This window comes from Rhinopithecus roxellana, chromosome 15 (genome assembly GCF_007565055.1).
Source record: "Rhinopithecus roxellana isolate Shanxi Qingling chromosome 15, ASM756505v1, whole genome shotgun sequence".
In the NCBI taxonomy this organism is placed as follows: domain Eukaryota; kingdom Metazoa; phylum Chordata; class Mammalia; order Primates; family Cercopithecidae; genus Rhinopithecus; species Rhinopithecus roxellana.
In genome coordinates this window covers 5,025,415-5,043,611 of record NC_044563.1, presented here as the reverse complement: position 1 = coordinate 5,043,611, position 18,197 = coordinate 5,025,415, and the positions used below count along the sequence as shown (strand labels likewise).

Genomic DNA, 18,197 nt, shown 5'->3' with positions numbered 1-18,197 from the left:
TTTGATAATCAGAGTGAGGCTATGGTGAGACTGAGTGACACAAAAGAATCTAGGGTTGTTGGAATGCTGACAGCAGACAAAAGTGAGATGAGGTATCTCCTGACACCACCCCCTTCCATCTGCTCTCAGACGGGGCTCTTTGGAGAGGATCTGGAAGGCAAAACTGAGGTCTTATGCTACCTCCACCTCTATGTAACCTCAGACAGGCTTCATCTTGTGTCCTGGCCTCAGTTTCCTCATCTTTAAAATGGGGACACATCAGGATCTGCCCTCAGCAAGTTGCTGGGGGCCTGCCTTGAGCATCCGGTAGGTGGCGTTAATGGCTGGTGGTTGGGTTGGGGGAGGCTCCCACAGGGGCTCTGGAGGCCCCAGTAGGGCACTGGGGAGACCTCCCCTGATTCCCTGGGGGCAGAGCAGAACTCTTGTCTTTGCAGGAGCTGCAGATTCTGCCTTGGGTATCTTAGAAGCTTTGCACAGGCATCTCCAGCTCAGCAGGAACCAAATGCCATCCTGTCTCCCCACCTCACTGGTGTCACCATCTTCCTGGGAGCTGTTTGCATACCCCTCTCCTTGGCCCTCACCTTTAATTTGTCCCTGAGTCCTATCAGGGTCACCCTCTATCTCACCACCATCTCCCACCTAGGTGAGCATGGGAACCTCCTCTCACACTCCCTCCAATTCCCCTCCACTGCGGTTGGGGGAGGCTTCTAAAATGCCAAATATAGCCCAGTCTCTGCAATTTGCAGGGTCCTCAGCCCTCGGGATAAAGTCCAAACCCCTGACAAACCTGTGAAGCCCCTCGAGTTCCTGTGGGTCTGGGGCTAGCTCTGGGCTGCAGCCCTGTCTCTGGTCGCAGTCCAGCTTCCACCAGGGTCCAGGGGCACTGAGCTGCCATCCCTCTTTCCCCTCTGCTGGCTCCTCCTGACTGCCGTCTTCCCCTGGCCTCTCTATGCTTCCTGCTGGCATTGATAACAGTGTCCTGGAGAGCTGGGCAGGGAGGGCTGCCTCGGGTTCCTACTGTGTGCCCCACCTAGCGCCGGGCTTGACCCTTAGCAAGTGCTCAGTACACCCATGTGGAATTGGGGCGTGAGGGTAAAGGGAGGAAGAGGGAAGGGCCAAGAGCTCCCTGTGCTCAATGAAGAGTGGGACTTGAGCAAGTACCCATTTTTAGTACCTCCCAAGATGTGTACAAGAGGCCTGGGGCCAGCAGAACCCCTTGCCCCTGCCCATCCCCCTCCAGTCTGTGGGGGTCCACTCCCAGCTGCCCAGCCGTGAGGCCTCCGTGGCTCAGCTCCTTATCTGTTAAGTGAGGACAGGGGTCGTACCCCTCACAGCGATACCACGTGGGTTACATAACTTGTTCTTAGGGTTCCTGGCTTGCAAGAAACCCCTAAGAATGTTCTATACTCCTAGGCCCACTATTATTCTTAATATTACCCAGGAAAGGGTGGAGAAGCAAGTAAATAAATGAATAGGTGACCGAATGAACGAATGAATAGCAACCTAGCCCCATGGTCTCCTGGGGCTTCAGGATCCTTGAGGAGGTTGGCTGTGTAGGTTCCCCTCCAGTAGGACCCAGGTGAGCTGGGGAGTCTTAACTCACCCAGGGCAGGTCTTAAGGTTGGGCATAACCATGTGTGGGCTCTGCCCTGGCCTTACTTAACCAAGAGAGGGAAATGCTGGCAGGGAAGAAAGTCCTGCCCACCAGACAGCCCCATCCACCTGGGCTAGACCCATCCCCAAGGAGCCCCACCCACCTGAGCTAGCCCCACCCCCAAGGAGCCCCACCCACCTGGGCTAGCCCCACCCCCAAGGAACCCCACCCAACTGGGCTAGCCCCACTCACAAGCGGCCCCACCCACCTGGGTTAGTCCCACCCAGCAGGCAGCTCCGCCTACCTTGGCTATCCCCCTCAGTTCTTGACTTGATTCTCCTGTTATTGTCCTGCAAACCCACATCCCTACAAAGCAGGAAAGTGTGCCTGGGAGAGGCCATGTGAGTGGCGAGCCAGCCCAAAGCCAGGCGTCCAGGGTCTCCCTCACCTGAAGCTGACTTTTTCCCCACCTTGGACAGAGGGCGGGAGATGCCATCCCCACTGAACCCAGTGCTTTCACCAGCCATATTAGCTCCCACCCACCCCCTGTCATGGAAGCCTCGGCTGTCACACCTGCAGGGCTGGGGCATGCGTGGCCTCAGGGATGGCCTGTTCAGCTGCTGAGTGACTCGGGTCCGGTGCCTCACCACCTGCTGAGCTCTGTGTGCTTTCTGGGCACTTCTGCTCATTGCCTTTGGGCTCAGTGAAGAGTCTGGAGTTTATCTGGAGTGAGGTGGTCAGGACTTGGTGAGATCTGAGCAGGTAAGAAGCAGGGTCTTTCTTATGTTTTAAGGAGAGCTCTGTGGCTGCTGGGTGGGGGATCAGCTGGAGGGGCAGGAGGGCAGCAGGTGACTCATTACAAGGCTGGGGCCATCATCCTGTGAGAGCCGGGCATGACCAGTGCAGGCCGGTGGGGTTGAGGGTACAGACCAGTAGGACCACAGACGGCTCAGGAGTGACCAAGCCCCTGCTGAGCTGCCCAGGGCCCCTCCCACCTGGAGCCCCCCAAGGTGGTGCTATATAGCCAGAGGCCTCCAGGCCCCACCCAAGATAGCCCAGCTGGCTTCTGCCCAGCCACTGTCACACACAGAGGGCAGCTGTCCCCACGGTCCCTAGAGGCGGCTGAGGACCACTGTGCCTGGAGTCCTCTGTGGCTATAAACCAGGAGGAGAAGGCAGCCCACCCCCTTCCCCAGAGACGGGGAGGCTGGGGCTGCCTCATGGATTTTGGCAGGTCCCAGCTTCCAGGATTGTGAGGTGAAGACGTGAAGGGACCCTGGAGGTCATGGGGACCCAGGCACAGAGCGGCGGCCTCTCATCCTCCCCATGGTCAAGGAGGTTGCTGCCTTCCCGGGATGGGTTATGAAAGGTAGGATCCTCCTTCTCTTCAGAGTCCACTCAGGAGCAGGAAAGTTCATCTCAGACCCTAAATCCAGCCACGTCACGCCACGCTTAACACCTCTTACAACTTCCCCCGGCACTTAGGACAGCATCTGGCTCCTTCCCTCGGCTCGTGGCCCTCAGGGTCTGCATCACACACACCCCAGCTCTCCCGACGGGTCTCTGCACTCGCTGTTGCCACTGCCTGGAGCAGTCTTTCTCCTGGTGTCATCGTCTCCGTGGTGCGTCCTTCCTGACCTTCCACCTCCACCAGGTGCCGACACTTCCCCGACGCCGGTATCCTCTTCTCGTGGGTGGGTGAATGCCACCTGCTGATGTCTGATTTATTCATTGGTTTTCTTGTCTGTTGTCTGTCCCCACCGGGGACAGGGACTGGTCACTCACGTTCATCCGGCAGACCGGACCGTGGAGGGCTCCAAAGCTGGCACATCCTGGGGCCTCCTCTGTCTCTCCCAGGCCCTGTGTGTTGCGGTGAGAGGAGCATTTGTGTCTCTGTGGTTTGCTGCTGGAGCTAATGACCTGGAGAGAAACAAGGGAGAAAAGGGTGTCCAGACAGGTGCAGGGCTCAGCCAGGAGGCAGAAGACGTGAATGTGTCCCGGGCCAGTGTCACCAGGCACTCTGTGTGGCACTGGGAACAGGGATTCTGGGAGTCAGTCTGTAAGGGTGGCGGGCATTGCTCCTCTGGGAGAAGCCTTTCCAGTGGGCGTTGAGCAGGCCGTTAGCTCGTGCCCTGAGAAGGTGCATGGGTGGCCTGGGGTCTCCACGGAAATTACATGGGCGCGCATGGGTGTGGCTCTGCATTCATGTGGGCGAGGACTTCTGACTGGTGCCGGGGCACTCTGCATGACCCTGGCAGAATCAGGCTGCCCCAACTGTGGAAGGGGAAGAAGAGCATGCCTGACCCCCCACCCAGAACCGCACCCCTCACTGCTCCACCTGGGGCTGCCTCTGGGGGTGGCTGGGTCCTGGCTGACTGTGGTGACAGTTGAGGCCAGGGGTGGGGTGGGGCATGGGAGTTAAGAGGACTGGCCAGGTGGGGCATACTGTGTGCCCACCCCCAGTGTCAGGAACTTCCCCCTCCTCCTCCACCCCCTCGTCCTCCTCCTCCTCATCATCCTCACTTGTTGAGGATGTCCTGTGTGCCAGGTGGTTTATATGTCCAGCCTCATTTAATCCTCAGAATGACTCCATGAGGTAGCTACTAAAACCCCCACTTAACAGATGAGGAAACTGAGGCCCAAAGAAGCTCAGCAAGTTGCCTAAGGTCCAAGCTTCCTCTCACAACTCTCCTACCCTCTCCTCTTCCTTCTCCTCTCTCCCATTCTTCCCTGCCTCTTCCTTAACTAGACAATTTTTTATCGAGCATCTCCCAGGTGCAGGCATGAGCCAGGTGCAGGGAAGATCACGATGACCCAGCTCCTTCTGGTCCTTTCCTTAGCTGGTTAGAGGCTGGGAGGACACGCAAGTTCAGCTCCAGCCGATTGGGGCATTGGTGGTAGCCCCTGGAGAACTTGTGCAATGGGGCTATGAGGCTGAATCTGGCTCCAGGAAAGCATGTTGCAATCCACGAGTGATGTCTGCCATGCGCACAGGCATGGAGAGTGAGGCACCTGTGCTGTCTTCTCGTAGACCCTAGACTGGTGGGGCCTCTGAAACGCACCCAGACACTGTGCTGGGTGTGCTGCATAGCCCTCCTAACCAATTCAGTATTTTTCTCTCCATTTTCCAGGGAGAAATCAGAATCTAAGGTGCCAGAATGTAAGGTTCCTGTTGGAACCCAGGCTCCAGGGTCCCTAGTTTTCTGTGACATCATGCTGCAGGACCCTGTTTCTCTCTTTGCTTTGGCTGCTGGGTAGCTCAGAAGGGAGCTTTAGGCTTGCCCTCAGCCACCACATTAGCTCAGGGGTTTGGGCATTTTTGTCGCCGGCTCCTTTGGGCTCTTTGTCCTCCCTGCTGTGCTTCCCGAGGAGCAGGCCGGATGTAAGTTATCAGCTATAAATAAAACCAAGACTTCCGTTCTGGCTCTCACTCTAGTTTCCTGGTGCATTTTTTTTTTTTTAAGTTCTTAATCAAGGGAGGGGGTACTCCTGACTGAAGATGACATCAGCATCAGCTGGCCCTGGGGGGCAGGCCCCCAGCCCCCAGGCCCGTGTGGGCCCTGAATGCCCCCATTATGAGGGGTAACCTCATTACACAAGACGCGCTGCACGGCGGAATTTCAAATGGGGTTTTGTGGTTTCTGCCCTTTGCAGCAGAGCACACACAGGCAGCTGCGGTCGCCTGGCTTCCTCTCCCGCCGCAGTCCTGGCGCCTGGCCAGCTGGTGACCACCCCTTCCACCATGAGTCAGTTTCATTCTTAACTCTCTGACTCAGGTCCCTTTAAAGGGACAGCAGAATCCATTCGTTCCAAGCAAGGAGGGAGAGGTGAAGAACCTGCCTGGGAGGGGAGTTGGGGGTTAAGGGGAAGCTTGGGGGTCCCAGGCAGGCAGCTGGGTGAGCAGCCGTGCCTTACTCCCCTACCCCAGACACCCACGATGGAGGGGCTTTCCTGTCTATTCCAAGGGAGAGGGACCTGTGACTTCCCCAAAGCTGACTGTCTGCAAGGCGGGAACCCCCAGTGTTCAGCAATCTTCCTTTCTGTCTGGTCACAAGCCCTGCCCAAGCTCTGGGCTCAGAAGGTAACGGGGGCTTTGCGAGCCATGCCCCACGTGCCCCGCTTCCTTCTCATCTTTGGCCCTCATTCCTTGTACTTCCGTCGCAACGACCTCTGGAGTTCCTAGAACAGCCTGAGCTGCTCCCCCGGGCCGCCCTCCCTGCCACCTGGCATGCACGTCACTCCGCTCTTTGTGGGGGTCCCATCTCCTCCTTCTGAGCCCAGCTGCATGCCACCTCCTCCCAGGTACATCCTGCCAGTCCGTCACAGCAACCTGTTTACCTCTATAGCAGCACAAGGAACAACCGAAACTCTATTCACCTCGCTCCCCATGTTAGCGGCCCCCAGCGTGAACTGTCCACTCCATGAAGGCAGGGCCCTGCTTGTCTTGTTCACAGCACAAGGCTGGACACAGTCGGTGCTCACTCAACATTCCTGGGATCAATGGGAAATGACTGTCAGGGAACCCTCTGCAGCCGCCCTTGTCAAGGGCCCCAGATGGGGTGTGGGGGGCCCCTCCCTGTCCAGATGGTGTTGGAGGGGCCGGGGGCCAGGCATGGCGAGCAGGCCAAGGCTGCAGGTGGACACCCTGGGACTGGGGCTGCTGGGGACCAGGCTGCAGTTCCAGCCCAGGTCAGGTCTCATGTGAGGCCTCTGTGAAACAAGAATTTCTCTCTCCATTTCCTTCTCCTGTCTGACTCACACTTTCGTTTTGAAGTTCCCCCTTTCTGCCAGCGCTTCGCCTGAGGTTACGGAGTGGTCAAGCGAGGCCGGCAGGGCGTGGAGACCCGGAGGAAGCTGGGTTGCAGTTTCATTCACAAAAACACGACCCGCCCGCTTCCTGTGTCCTGCCTGGGCTGCACGGCTCGGCTCCCAGCCCTACAGTCATTTCACAGGGGCCAGTGACGGTGCTCCTGGGGTTTGAGAGGCTTGAGTTTGTCCACCCCAAGGCCTCCGTCAGCACCCCCCTTTCCCGCCACTGTGCTTCTGTCTCCCACGGTGCCTCCCAGCTCACCCCACAGGGGCCTGGCGCAGGGCCTCAAAACCCAGGATTCTATAGGAGCTGAGGGCTAGGCATGAGCACCTTGGTGCTTCCCTTGGCCCCACTGACCCATCCTTGTTTCAGCACAGAGCTGGGAGGCCCAGGGAGGATGGCCTCTGCTGACTGGTCCAGCTCCCTCTGTGGTTCCCACCTCTCAGTCTGGGGTGGATCCAAGCGGGAAGGAAGAGAAGGGGCTGGGAAGAAAACTATGCCTGTTGGGGCACAGGCTTCTAAATTCAACCTCGTATCTCCTCCTACGAGTAGCTTCCAGGTGTCCACAGGGAGCCCACGGTCACGCGGGCATCATTCGTTCTCCACGCATCAGATGATCCTGTGGCCCCTCAGTGCCAGGCCCCCTTGACCCTCTGGGCACATCAGTGACTTTGATGTGGTTCCCTCCCTCCCACGCTGCCAATCTGATGGTGGAGACAGAACAGCAGTCCTGGACGGTAAGGATGCCTAATGCTACGTGCCATGTTAAGGATGCCCAGTGCCACTTCCCCTTAGCAGGGGAGATGCAGAGGAGGGGGGACACATAATCTGGGCATCACGGAAGGCTCCCTGGGAGGGCGGGGGCGTCCGAGCAGAGCCTGAAGGATGAGATACCAACCAGGGGAAGGGACTGGCTGGGAGGAGAGGCAGGGAGGGGTCTCCAGGCAGAGAGACAGTGTGTGCAAGGCTTGAGTGCAGGAGAGTCCCTCGTGTGCCGGAGCTGGAGAGGACTGTGTGGGGGGTCTGGGTGGTGTGGAGCGGGGACGGAGGCCAGGCCAGGGGGTCAGCCAGGCTGAGCGGCTTGGACATTTTACTGAGGATGATGAGGAAGCCCTGCAGGCCTGTGTGCTCGGCTGGCCCCGTTCGGCTGACCACAGCTTCGTTCAGCACAATCCACATGGCACTGCTTTGGAGTCTCCGGTCCAGGGTCTCATTTCACCCTGGTGCTGCCACTGTGAGGAGGCGTTGTCTCTCCTTCTGCAGTTGAGGAAACTGAGACCTGAGAGGCAAGTTCTGTCCAAGGTCATGCAGTAGGTGCTCGCAGAGTCATCCGAACTGCGGTCCAGGGGTCTCTCGCCACCCTTCCTGACCCTCTGGCCATGGCTGCTGTGGGGATGAAACTGTCACAGGGGCAAGGCACTTTGAAATGCAAAAGCTCTACGTTGTCATGATGATGATAAAAACACAACAGGAAGAACACAACCCATTTCAGTTTTATGAGGCTGAGCTGCTCCTCTGGAATTCCCTCTTTTCCGGGGATCTCAAAGCACTGGGCAGGTCCACAGACCACTCCTAGAAGCACTGGGAGCCAAGCTCAGGCCAGGCAGGAAGTGGCAGGCACTGCTCATTCTCTGCCGTCCCAGTCCTCCTCCCCTCAGCATCGACCCCTCTCCCCAAGTCAGCTGGTACGAGAATGAGGAGCTCAGGTCCTCCCCATCCCTAGCAGGTGAGGAGCAAAGACCAGCAGCAGCAGGAACAGGACTAAGGACTCCACCATCTTGGAGACAGAGAGGGGTGGAGGCATTGGCAGTTCCGCCTGGTTTAGCATTTTCTGGGTTCAGCTCCTGTCTGTCCCTTGAGACTATGAGCTTCTGAAAGTCATGGACCATGCGTGTCTGAGTCACTGTGGCCTGCTGGGATGAGCAGGGCTTGATGGCTGGAGAGGAGGGAGTAGGGTGTGGAAGGCTGGGGGTCAGGGGGAAGTCACAGGACTGGCTACCCTGTCAAGGCTTTCTAGGGTTTGTTTAATGAATAAGGAATTGATGGATGAATTATCCACTAACTGAAGGGTATGAATTCCAGACGGATATGTGGAAGGATAAATGGATAAATGAATGTGTGGATGGTCTAAGGGAAGATGGATGAGTGGGTGGACGGATGAAGGGATGGATGGATGGATAAGTGATGAATGAACGCAGGGATGATGGATGGATGGATGGATGGATGGATGGAAGGGTGGAAGGATGGATGGATCAAAAGGTGTAAGATAAATAAATGGATGGAAGGACGGATGGAGGGATGTACAGATGGAAGGACGGATTGATCAATGATGGATAAATGTGTGGATGTGGACAGATGGATGGATGCATGGACAGAGAGATAGTGGATAGATGGTATAGGAGATTGGTAGAAAGTGAAATAAGCACCTGGGTCATCTCAGGCATATGGGCAATGTGAGATGCTTATAGAAGAGACCATGATGGGGCTCACTTGGCTGTACAGATGGAGCCTTGGCATGTCTGGCACAATGCCCGTGTCCTCCACCAACTACAGGACCAGTGATTTGGCTCAGGTCATTTTCTTGGTTCAGCCTTATCAGCCCCATGACTATGGCAAGTCTTCTGCCCTCCTGGTCTTGGTTTCCCGTCTGGATTATGAGGATTTACTGGATGAGATGGGCCTCTATAGTGGAGTCTCCAGGTTTTCCTAGGAGGAGGGGCAGCACCCCCGCCTCTCTCTCCTGCTCACAGGCCTTCCCTCACTCCATTCCCAGGCTCAGCGCAGGCACCTGCCATGCACCCTCTTCCCCACCAGTTTCTAAATGTCTGGGCACGAAGCCAGCAGGAGAGATGGGCCCTGGGGAAAGGGGAGCTGGCCCCTGCTGCAGGGTGGGCAGGCTGGGGGCCGCTGTGGCTGCAGACAGCTGTTCAGCAGGCCCTTGGCAGCCTCCAGCTGAGTCACCCTGAGTCACCACTGTCACCTCCTACCACACATTCCTTCATTCATACAGTGTCTACCCCTGAGGCCACCTCCCTGAAATCTCACTGGGCAGTTGCCAAGGGTGTGGAGGGCACTCAGGCCTGCCTGATGGGCCCCTGGCAGGGAGAGAGGGCTCGGCAAGATGACCTCCGGGAAGGTGTGGACGCCCTCTGAGTCTCTTCCAGCCCGGGAGCTCTCTGACCTCACTGGGCTGGGTCCCCTGCAGATGGGAGGGCTAGGTGCTTGTCTCCTTGAGGCCCCTTAGCAGTCATTCGGAGGAACACTGGGCCCCTGAGCTCACTGAGATTCACTGCGATGAGGAGACGAGAGTGACTCACCTGCCCCCCTTGCCTGTCTCCTCAGCAGCCACACCCAGGTTAGGCTCTCCTGCAGAGGGCCTGTGGCCCCTTTGCAGTGAACCAGGCCGGCTCTGGAGTGGGCAGCCCTGCTCTGTGTCTGTCCCAGCGCTTCCTTGCTGTGTGGTGTGGGGCAGGCCATGCACAGCTCCAGGCCTCCGTGTCCTCGTCTGTAGCCGGGGTGCCGCCAGGCAATGCCTCTGGCGACTTGCCTGGGCACCTGGTGCTCCTCTGTCCCTCCTGGGGCCAGGGGTGTCCTACAGCCCTTTGACCTCCAGGGCTCACCTCTGGCAGGTCTGAGTCCTGGCGTCAGATGCCACCAGGAACACAGTTCTGGGCCTGGGAGGTGAGCCTCTCTCCAGCCGGAAGCCTGGGCTACACTAAGAGCTTAGGGACCCAGAGTGGTGACCCCTGAGTGCTGGGGTCCCAGGGGTGGGAAGAGAGAGGCCCGGGTAGTAGCCTGGTCTGCGTGCAGTAGGTGCCAGGTAGGGCAGCCGCTGGGAACCTGGCACAGGGCCCAGGGCCAGGCTGGGGCTGGTGGTCTCAGGGTCCATGAGGCCCATACCTCAGCCTCTGAATTTGCCATGGCAGGAACTTGGGACACAAGAAGCCAGCACCACTGAACACCCTGTCCTTTCCATTCATTTCCTCTCCCGCTAGCCCTGGTCAAGCCTTCTGTGGCAGGCACCACTCTGCACTGAGGATTTATGTCAATGAAATTGACTTGGGTCCCTGTCCAAGGGGGTCTGCATTCTATTGAGGGGAGACGGAAGACAGGCAGTAACCACAGTCAAATGGCCTGGCCTGCTATGAAGGCAATCAGAACCGTGGGAAAGAGAGAGTGAGGGAAGAGGGTGCTCTCTGAGAAGGGCTTTGGATGGGATCAGGAGGGACAGGGTGAGCGGGGATGGGGGGTGTCTGGATGGCGCACCCCTCTGTGGAGCAGTAGGGAGGCCGGCAGAGGGGACCAAGTCTGGGAGGCGGCTGGATCCTGCACAACTGCGCAGGGAGGCTGACATGGCACCAGTTTTCTGGGATGGCCCCATGTGCTCTAGTGCGATCCTTACAGGGCTCCCTTCTCTTCTCAAAGGACAGGTTTATTGGTCCCACCCTTGCATGACTTTTTAAGGCCTTTGGCTTTCACTTGAATGAATCGGGGAGCAGGGGAAGGATGGGTCCGGCTCAGGCTGCTGAAAGGATGCTCTGCCTGCCAGGTTAAGGAGGGACTGGGGGACGGGGTCAAGGGCAGATTTATGATCTGTGATCTTAATATCCATTTTCTGATACCCCTCAGCTCTGGGGACACAGAGATGGGGCAGACGAGGTCTTCCCCAGAGATTTCCTGATGGAGGAAGGACACATGAAGGCTGATAAGCACTGTAAAGGACCTGCAGACTAAGGCCCCGGGAGCTTGAGGAGGGAGCAGCCAAATTGGGGAGGAAATCCAGGAAGTCTTCCTGAAGGAGGGGGTGTTTAAGGTGAATCTTGAGGGCTGAGCAACAGATTCCCCAGGCAGAGAGTCAGAAAGAAGGGAAGGTATTCCAGATAGAATGACAGATGGCAACGGCTCAGGGGTAGGAACAAAACACCAAGCCCTCCCACTTCATTCATTCATTCATCTACTCATTCATTCTCCACTTCCTTCTTGTATGCACTGTTTACCTGGCACCATGCTGGCCCTAGAGAAATACTAACCCCACTCCTCACCCGCTCTGTGGCACTTGTCCAAGGAGGGGCTGGCTGTGGCCAGGAAGCCATCCTGGTTTAGCAGCCTGGCAAGCATCCCTCCTCCATGAAACCCTGGATCCCAACAAGGCTACATTTGTTTTGTATTTGAAATTCCACTAATTTTTTCGTGTCTTTGCATTAATGATTCCTCTTTAAACATCAAAGGGACCCGTAGGGCATTTTGACTCCTAACCTTTTTGTATGAGAAGCAGCTGATCATTATCCCACGGCTCCAATGATAGGCTGCAGTCAGTTCGGATTCCCAAGATTACAAAAGGAAATTCAGCTAATTATAGTTTGATAGAAATTATAGTTCTGCCGATTCCTGATTGACAGGGTGGGCTGGCAGGAATCACTGTGCTCTTTGATAAGATTTTATTAATCTCTCGCAGGAATCTCACAAGTGCCTCATTGCAGGAGAAATTTCCTTCATGCCTCTCTCCCATAAAGAACCTGCTCATATTATCCCTGGAATAAATGGATGGCCTGGAGTATGTGGGTGCAAGAACAGAGGCCTGGGAGTCAGGAATCCTGGGTTTGCATACAGTCAATAATTTGCTGTGTGACCTTCCAAGGTTCCTTTGCCCCTCTGGGCCTTCATCAGAAGGGAGGCAGTGTGGTACCTTAATTAAGAGCACGGATTCTGAGCTCAGGCTTTCTAGCTACATGTCCTTGGTCACTTTGCTGATCTTCAGCTTCTTCCTCTGTAACGTGGACATGACGAGAATAATAATAATCCCCTCTACATGGCTGTGGCAGATCACTTGAGGTCAGGAGTTCGAGACCAGCCTGGCCAACATGGTGAAACCCTATTTCTACTAAAATTACAAACATTAGCCGGGGGTGGTGGTGAGTGCCTTCAGTCCCAGCTACTCGGGAGGCTGAGCCAGGACAATCACTTGAACCTGGGAGGAGGAGATTGTAGTGAGCCGAGATCACGCCACTGCACTCCAGCCCAGGCGACAGAGCGAGACTCTGCCTCAAAAATAAATAAATAAATAAATAAATAAATAAATAAATAAATAAATAAATAAATAATAAAAAATAAAAGAATTAAATGAGCTAACAGATGTGAGCTAATATAAATAAGCTAAGATCCAGGATGGATGCAGAGCAGTGGGCGTAGTGGGAGAGCTTGGACGATACCGGCTATTTTATAAGGAAGTGGCCCTCTTGGAAGTCGGGGACAGCCAGGCCTCAAGCAGAAGCTGCAGACAACTTCTGCAATTCCACATAAAACAGAGCTCGGCAATGCTCAGGGCAGAGACAGAGGCAGGATCACATCTAACAGATGGGCAGGTAGAGGTGTGGGGAGGATCTGGGGCATGTGCGTAGTCACACAGGGGAGGGGAGGCGGCAGGAGAGATCTCCAATGCTCTTGTTCCCGCACTGCCCCCAGAGACCTCCCAGTGTGGACCTTGCCCAGAAAAACACACGTGGCAGAAAGCTGGACTCATGGCAACACGCCCCCAGGGCCTTCTCGGTTCTCATAGATGTTAGTCAATGTGGACGCTCTCTCCTTTCCGGAAAGCCCCCAATAACAGATGTGGGGGACATCGAGGCCCTGAGTAGTAAGGGGCCTGACCCACAGGCACAGAGTTGGGTGCTGCGGAAATGGCCAGAAGCTCGGGTCTCCTTCCTTCCCACCACACCAGTGGGCGCAGGATGCTGGCAGGTGACTTGGGAATGCCCCTTTGCTTTGCTGTCAGGAAATTGGCTGCAGAGTCCAGGGCTCATAAAAGCAGCCAGTTGAGTGAGAACGCACTGGTTCAGAAGCCAGTGGGCCCCTAGCTCCTCACAGTGGGCCCCCTCGGCCAGGCCAACAGGCCATGTCTCCTAGCCAACCTTGGGTCTGGTCCCCAAAGATCCATTTCTATTTGCACAGTGCCTGTCCCCCACCATGTTCGGCAGCCTAAGCCCCAGTGACCATTGGCCGACCGAGATAAGGGCCATCCCTACTCCCTCCATTCCCCAATACTCCTGTGGCCCTGTGCACCTGCCTCATGATGGGGGCTAGGGTCCCCAAGAGCAAAAAGAACCTAGCTCTTGTCTTGGGAACCCTGGCAGGATTTCCCAAGTCACCCGAATGCCCAAGCTATTACAGCCTATGTTTGCCCTGAAGAAGAAAGAATCAGACTGAAAACAGAGCAGGTAGCAATGGGGAAGTGAAGACTGAGGTCCTTCCAGGACCCCCAATGCCCTCATGTCCTCCCACTGGGGTCCAGTGTCCCCTCCCCTCCTCCTATGCAGGAGCGGCCTCTCTGAGCCTTGATTCCATCCTTTGTGAAGTGCAGTGACCAGTGGTTGCCATGCAGGGGATACTTGCTGAAGTGCTCCATGGTGCCCAGCACAACACAGTGGGCAGAGGGCAGTCCGTCAATACCACACGCTGCCCTTGCTGCTCACGGTGAGTCTTATCTAGGGCAGTGCAAGGCTCCCTCACATCACCCTTCCTTGGCCCCAACCTCCAAACTTATGACTTAGTTTCCCCTTCCCACTGTTTTTGGTCAGTGCCAAAGGACCAGGCAGGACCAGTGCCAGGAAAAGGACTGGGACATGAACGGGCTGCTCGTTGAAGGTCACACATTTGCAATTTGATGGAGACAACAGGGGTCTTCACGTGCCGAGCAAAGTAGCTGTGTAGCAGTTCTGGGCACCACAGCAGGTGAGGATGGGGGCTTTGCTGGAAGACAGTGCCAGCTCCCACAGAACCCTAACGAGGCTGAGCAGGAGAGGTCCTCTGTGCTTAGATGTAACACAATACCTTTGTTTTCTAGATGGGGAAACTGAGGCTCAGTGAGCTGGCTTGTCTTCCCTACACCCCAGGGTGTGCTGGGGCAGACCTGTACCTGTGATTCTGGGGCCCAAGTTATCCCCGCAGTCCATGTGGGTGGCAGAACAGCTCAGATGAGCACTGGGGCCAGAGCTGGGACCAGCTCTCAGGTTTGGGGAGATGCTGCTGCAGGTCTTGTGCTAACCACTGAGAGACTCCCAGCCCACCTTCGCTGTTCCTTTCACTCTGGCCCCTTGGGGGGCTCCGGGTCCTGCCCAACCAGGCCCAGGAGGGGTTGGGACTGGCCAAAGCGGGAGGCAGGATGGGAAGCTTCCTCTGGTTCCTCTCATGGGGATCACAAGCTCCCCAAATTGTCCAAGCCATCTTCCCTCTCCCAGCTCAGAGGTTCTCTCTTCCAGGAGGTCCACACACATTGTCCTGGCCAGGAAGAGGGTCTCCCACACCTTCTGTGCCTCGGCTGTGGTCCTCGCTACCATGTCTTGTGGACTCGTTATTTTAACCAGTTATTGGCCAAACCCCTCTCCCACCTGAATGCACAGCTCGTGCCAGGAGCACTGCAAAGCGTGTGATGTCCCCACCCCATCCATGTGGCATTCAGAACCTGACTACCCCCTGCCACCGCCCCAGTCCTCTCTGGTCCAAGCTGCCCTGGCTTATTGCAGAGGCATCTCCATGGCCCTCGATCTGTTAACATCTGAGCCTCAGCTCTGCCCTTCCTCTGCTCACCCTCCAAGGTTTCATCTCAGATGAGACAGCAAAGTCCTCTGCAGGCCTGCCCCCTCCAACCTTGTCTCGCCTCTCCTGACCTTGTTCCTCCGCTCCAGCCACTATGGCTTCCCTGCGGCTGCTCATACTTTGCGGGCAGCTGATACCCCAGGCCTTTGCCCTGGCTGGGCCCTCTGCCTGTGACACTGTTTCCCAGACACCCACGTGATTTGCTTCCTCCTCTTCTTCAAGTTTTCGCTCAAATGAAGGCCTGCACAGTGAGCCTCCCCTGGCCCCCTATTTATAGTTGCCTCCCCCCAATATTTTGGAGCACTTGGCACCCAATATTTTGGAGCACTTGGCACTGACACGCTGGACCTCTGTCCGTGAGCAGGCCAGCTTCTGAGTGGCAGGGATTTGGGCTGTGCGTTCCCTGCTCTCACCTCACTCCTACAACCATGCCTGGCACATCATAGGAATGCCAACAAGCCGTGTTGTGTGAAGGCAGGAGTAGCCCTGTGGGCTGGGTCATGCCATCTCCTACATTATATATGTGCAGAAGCTGCAGCCATGAGGCCCGCTTGAGGTTGCCTGGCTCTTGCTCCTGTGGATCTGAACCCAGCTGGATGTGACTGTAAGATTCAGCTTTTCAAAGGCTCCCACTGCCTTCCGTGCACAGTGTGCTGCCTAGCACGGGAAGTGGAGCCCGCCAGGCAGCAATTGGGGTATGAGATGCTCCAGGGATGCCCTGGGAGGAGGGAATGGGAGTGCATCCCAGGGAAGAGGTTCCTGGGCTATGATGGGGCAGGGGGTAATTCAGCTTCCCCTGGGGTCGGGGAACGGGAAGACCATTCTGAGAGGGGGAACAGCACTTGCAAACATGGCTGACATGCAGGTCAGGGCAGATTTGTCAATGACTGCCTTGGGCCTGATTGGAGGTCCTGTGGGGGTGGGTGGCTGTGGAGCCCCCAGGCAGGGTCTGGAGGAGGTGGAGGGGTGTGTGTGGGGTCTGATGGGCCACGGGGAGTGGCCTGAAGTGCACTGGAGCAGGAGATGGCATTGTCAGGGTCCTGTTTGAAAGACCCCTTTTCTGATAGGGGGAGGGAAGACTGCCGGGTGAGTCAGGGGTGGCGGCAGCTACCTGGACAGAAGCCAGTGTGGGGCGGGAGGCACGGGGCAGATGTGAGAGCTCAAGGAGGGACACTCTATGTAGCTCACTGACCCAGTTCTCAATGTGCCCCCAGATTTGCAGCTGGGGCAGCTGGAAGCAGGAGAGGGACCTGGGTTCCTCTCACGAGGATCACACGCTGCCCAAATTGTCCAAGCCATCCAAGCCAAGAGGTGGGTTCCTTTTGGGGTGCACTGAGGTTGAGCTGCTTCTGAGACTCCCACGGGTGAGGCAGAAGCCTTGGGCTGCTGGGATAGCAGCTCCGGGTTCAGGGGAGATCTTGGCCAGAGAAAAAGATCTGGGGGTCCTAGTGTTCACATAATGACTTCAGCATGGAGGGGGCAAGGCCCCTCCAGAAGTGGGTGTCTGGAGGAGAGAGGGCTATGGCCTCCACTCCAGGCCCAGCCAGCCTCTAGCAGGCCCTCCCGCCCACAGCACCTGTCCTCAGGGCCACAGGGGGCTGCTGGCACCTGGTTCACTGGGAACGCTCCAGGGGTCCTCTGTCTGCTGCTTGTGGTTTCACAGACTTGGCAATCAAGACAGGATTGCTATTATTTTTCACCAGAAAACAATGTATGGATTTGGGGCTCTTGCTGATGATTCTAGAGGAAAACAGCTGAGAGGATGTGTGTTTTCAAGGGAACATTTCTCTTTGGACTCTGTCCACTCGGTGTCCTCTTAGAAAACCACAGGGAGGGCTGGAAAGAGTCTTAGACTCGCGTGAGGAGCAGAGGGAGACAAGGTCCTTGTCCCAGCTCTGCCTGTGGCTCTCTGTGTGATCCCATGAAGAGAGGAGGAGCATTTGAGATGACCCTCATCTCAAATGCGCCCAGCCAAACATGGCCTAAACCAAGCAGGATGGCCTCCCTGCCCCTATCCTGGTCCTCCTCAGGCCGTCCCCATCTCATGGAAGGGGGCCAAGTCTCACACGCGGGTGTCACACGTCCTTCTGGGGATTCCTGTCCCTTGTATCTCTTGAATCAGGCTCTTAGATTCTTCTTCATTCCATCATCGTAACCTCCTTCCACGACTCAAATCTATCTCCTTCTCCATATCTCCACTGCCATCTCTATGTTCCCGTCTGCCTTCGGCTCTGCACTGTACAAGTAGGTGGCCCCTGTCCAGTCAACGTGGGCCCTTTGCACACTGGTGTGAGGGCTTCTAAGTCTTGTTTTGGCTCTCAGCCCGGCCTCTCCCAATCTCCTTGTGTCTTCCCACGGCATGTGGGAAAAGACTAGGATGATGGCACTGGGGCCACAGAGATGAGTCCATTGTCCCTGTACTCCAGGGATCTGAGCCCCATGGGCCCCTGGCATGAGTATAATGTTGAAAGGAAGCCTGGGGAAAGCCTCCAAGAGGACAATACATTAGAAATGGGTCTTGAGACATGGGTGTCCGGGCTGTAGGTGTGGGAGAGGACATGCAGGCGGAGAAACCAGGTCCTGACTCGGCCTGGATGCAAGTGCCAGGGGCTGTTGTGTCTCTGTCAGCTCCAGGACCATTCAGGGCTGGCACAGAGCTTGGGAAGGAATGAATAACAGTTCTGGACATTATGCTGACATTCAGTGAGTGCCTACTGTGTACCAGAACCTGGGTTATGTATTAACTTGCCAATCCTCCCAGTAACCCAGATTAGTCCCAGGCTGCAGACGTGGAGGTGAAAGCTCAGAATGGTTCCGTCACTTGCTCAAGGCCACACAGTGAGGGGGGCAAAGCCAGGCCACCTGCTCCAGACCCCAGGCATGGATGGAGGTGGAGGGGAGTCCTGAGCAGTGGGGGTCCTGGCTGCCGCTGAGCAGGGTGGGCATGGAGGTCCTAGGCTCGCTCTTGGCCATGCCGAGTGCTCCCTTCCACTGACTGTGGCTCTAGTACCGACAGGTATCTCTATTGACGCTACAGTCCCCACCTTTCATTGCCTCTGGGACGAAGGCCCCTTGGGCTCCTAGCTTTGGGACAGGACTGTGGCTGCTCCCTGCCATTGGCTAGGCCTCCCACTGGGACCTCCTGCCCACTGTCTCCCCACGCTTTGTGGCAAGCCTGTGAGTCAGCGTACCCATTTCACAG

At 56.6% G+C, this 18,197-nt stretch overlaps 1 protein-coding gene across 1 annotated transcript; it reads left to right on the top strand.

Annotated features, from left to right (window-relative positions):
* The first annotated feature begins 1,901 nt into the window (after positions 1-1,901).
* On the top strand, positions 1,902-5,023 carry MYEOV (myeloma overexpressed). Its single transcript, XM_030919034.1, is given in 7 exon segments — positions 1,902-2,356; positions 2,828-2,962; positions 3,079-3,247; positions 3,364-3,596; positions 3,598-3,994; positions 3,996-4,071; positions 4,074-5,023. Coding segments are annotated over 6 exon segments (939 nt in total). The 5' UTR covers positions 1,902-2,356; positions 2,828-2,948; the 3' UTR covers positions 4,124-5,023.
* Positions 5,024-18,197: the final 13,174 nt, after the last annotated feature.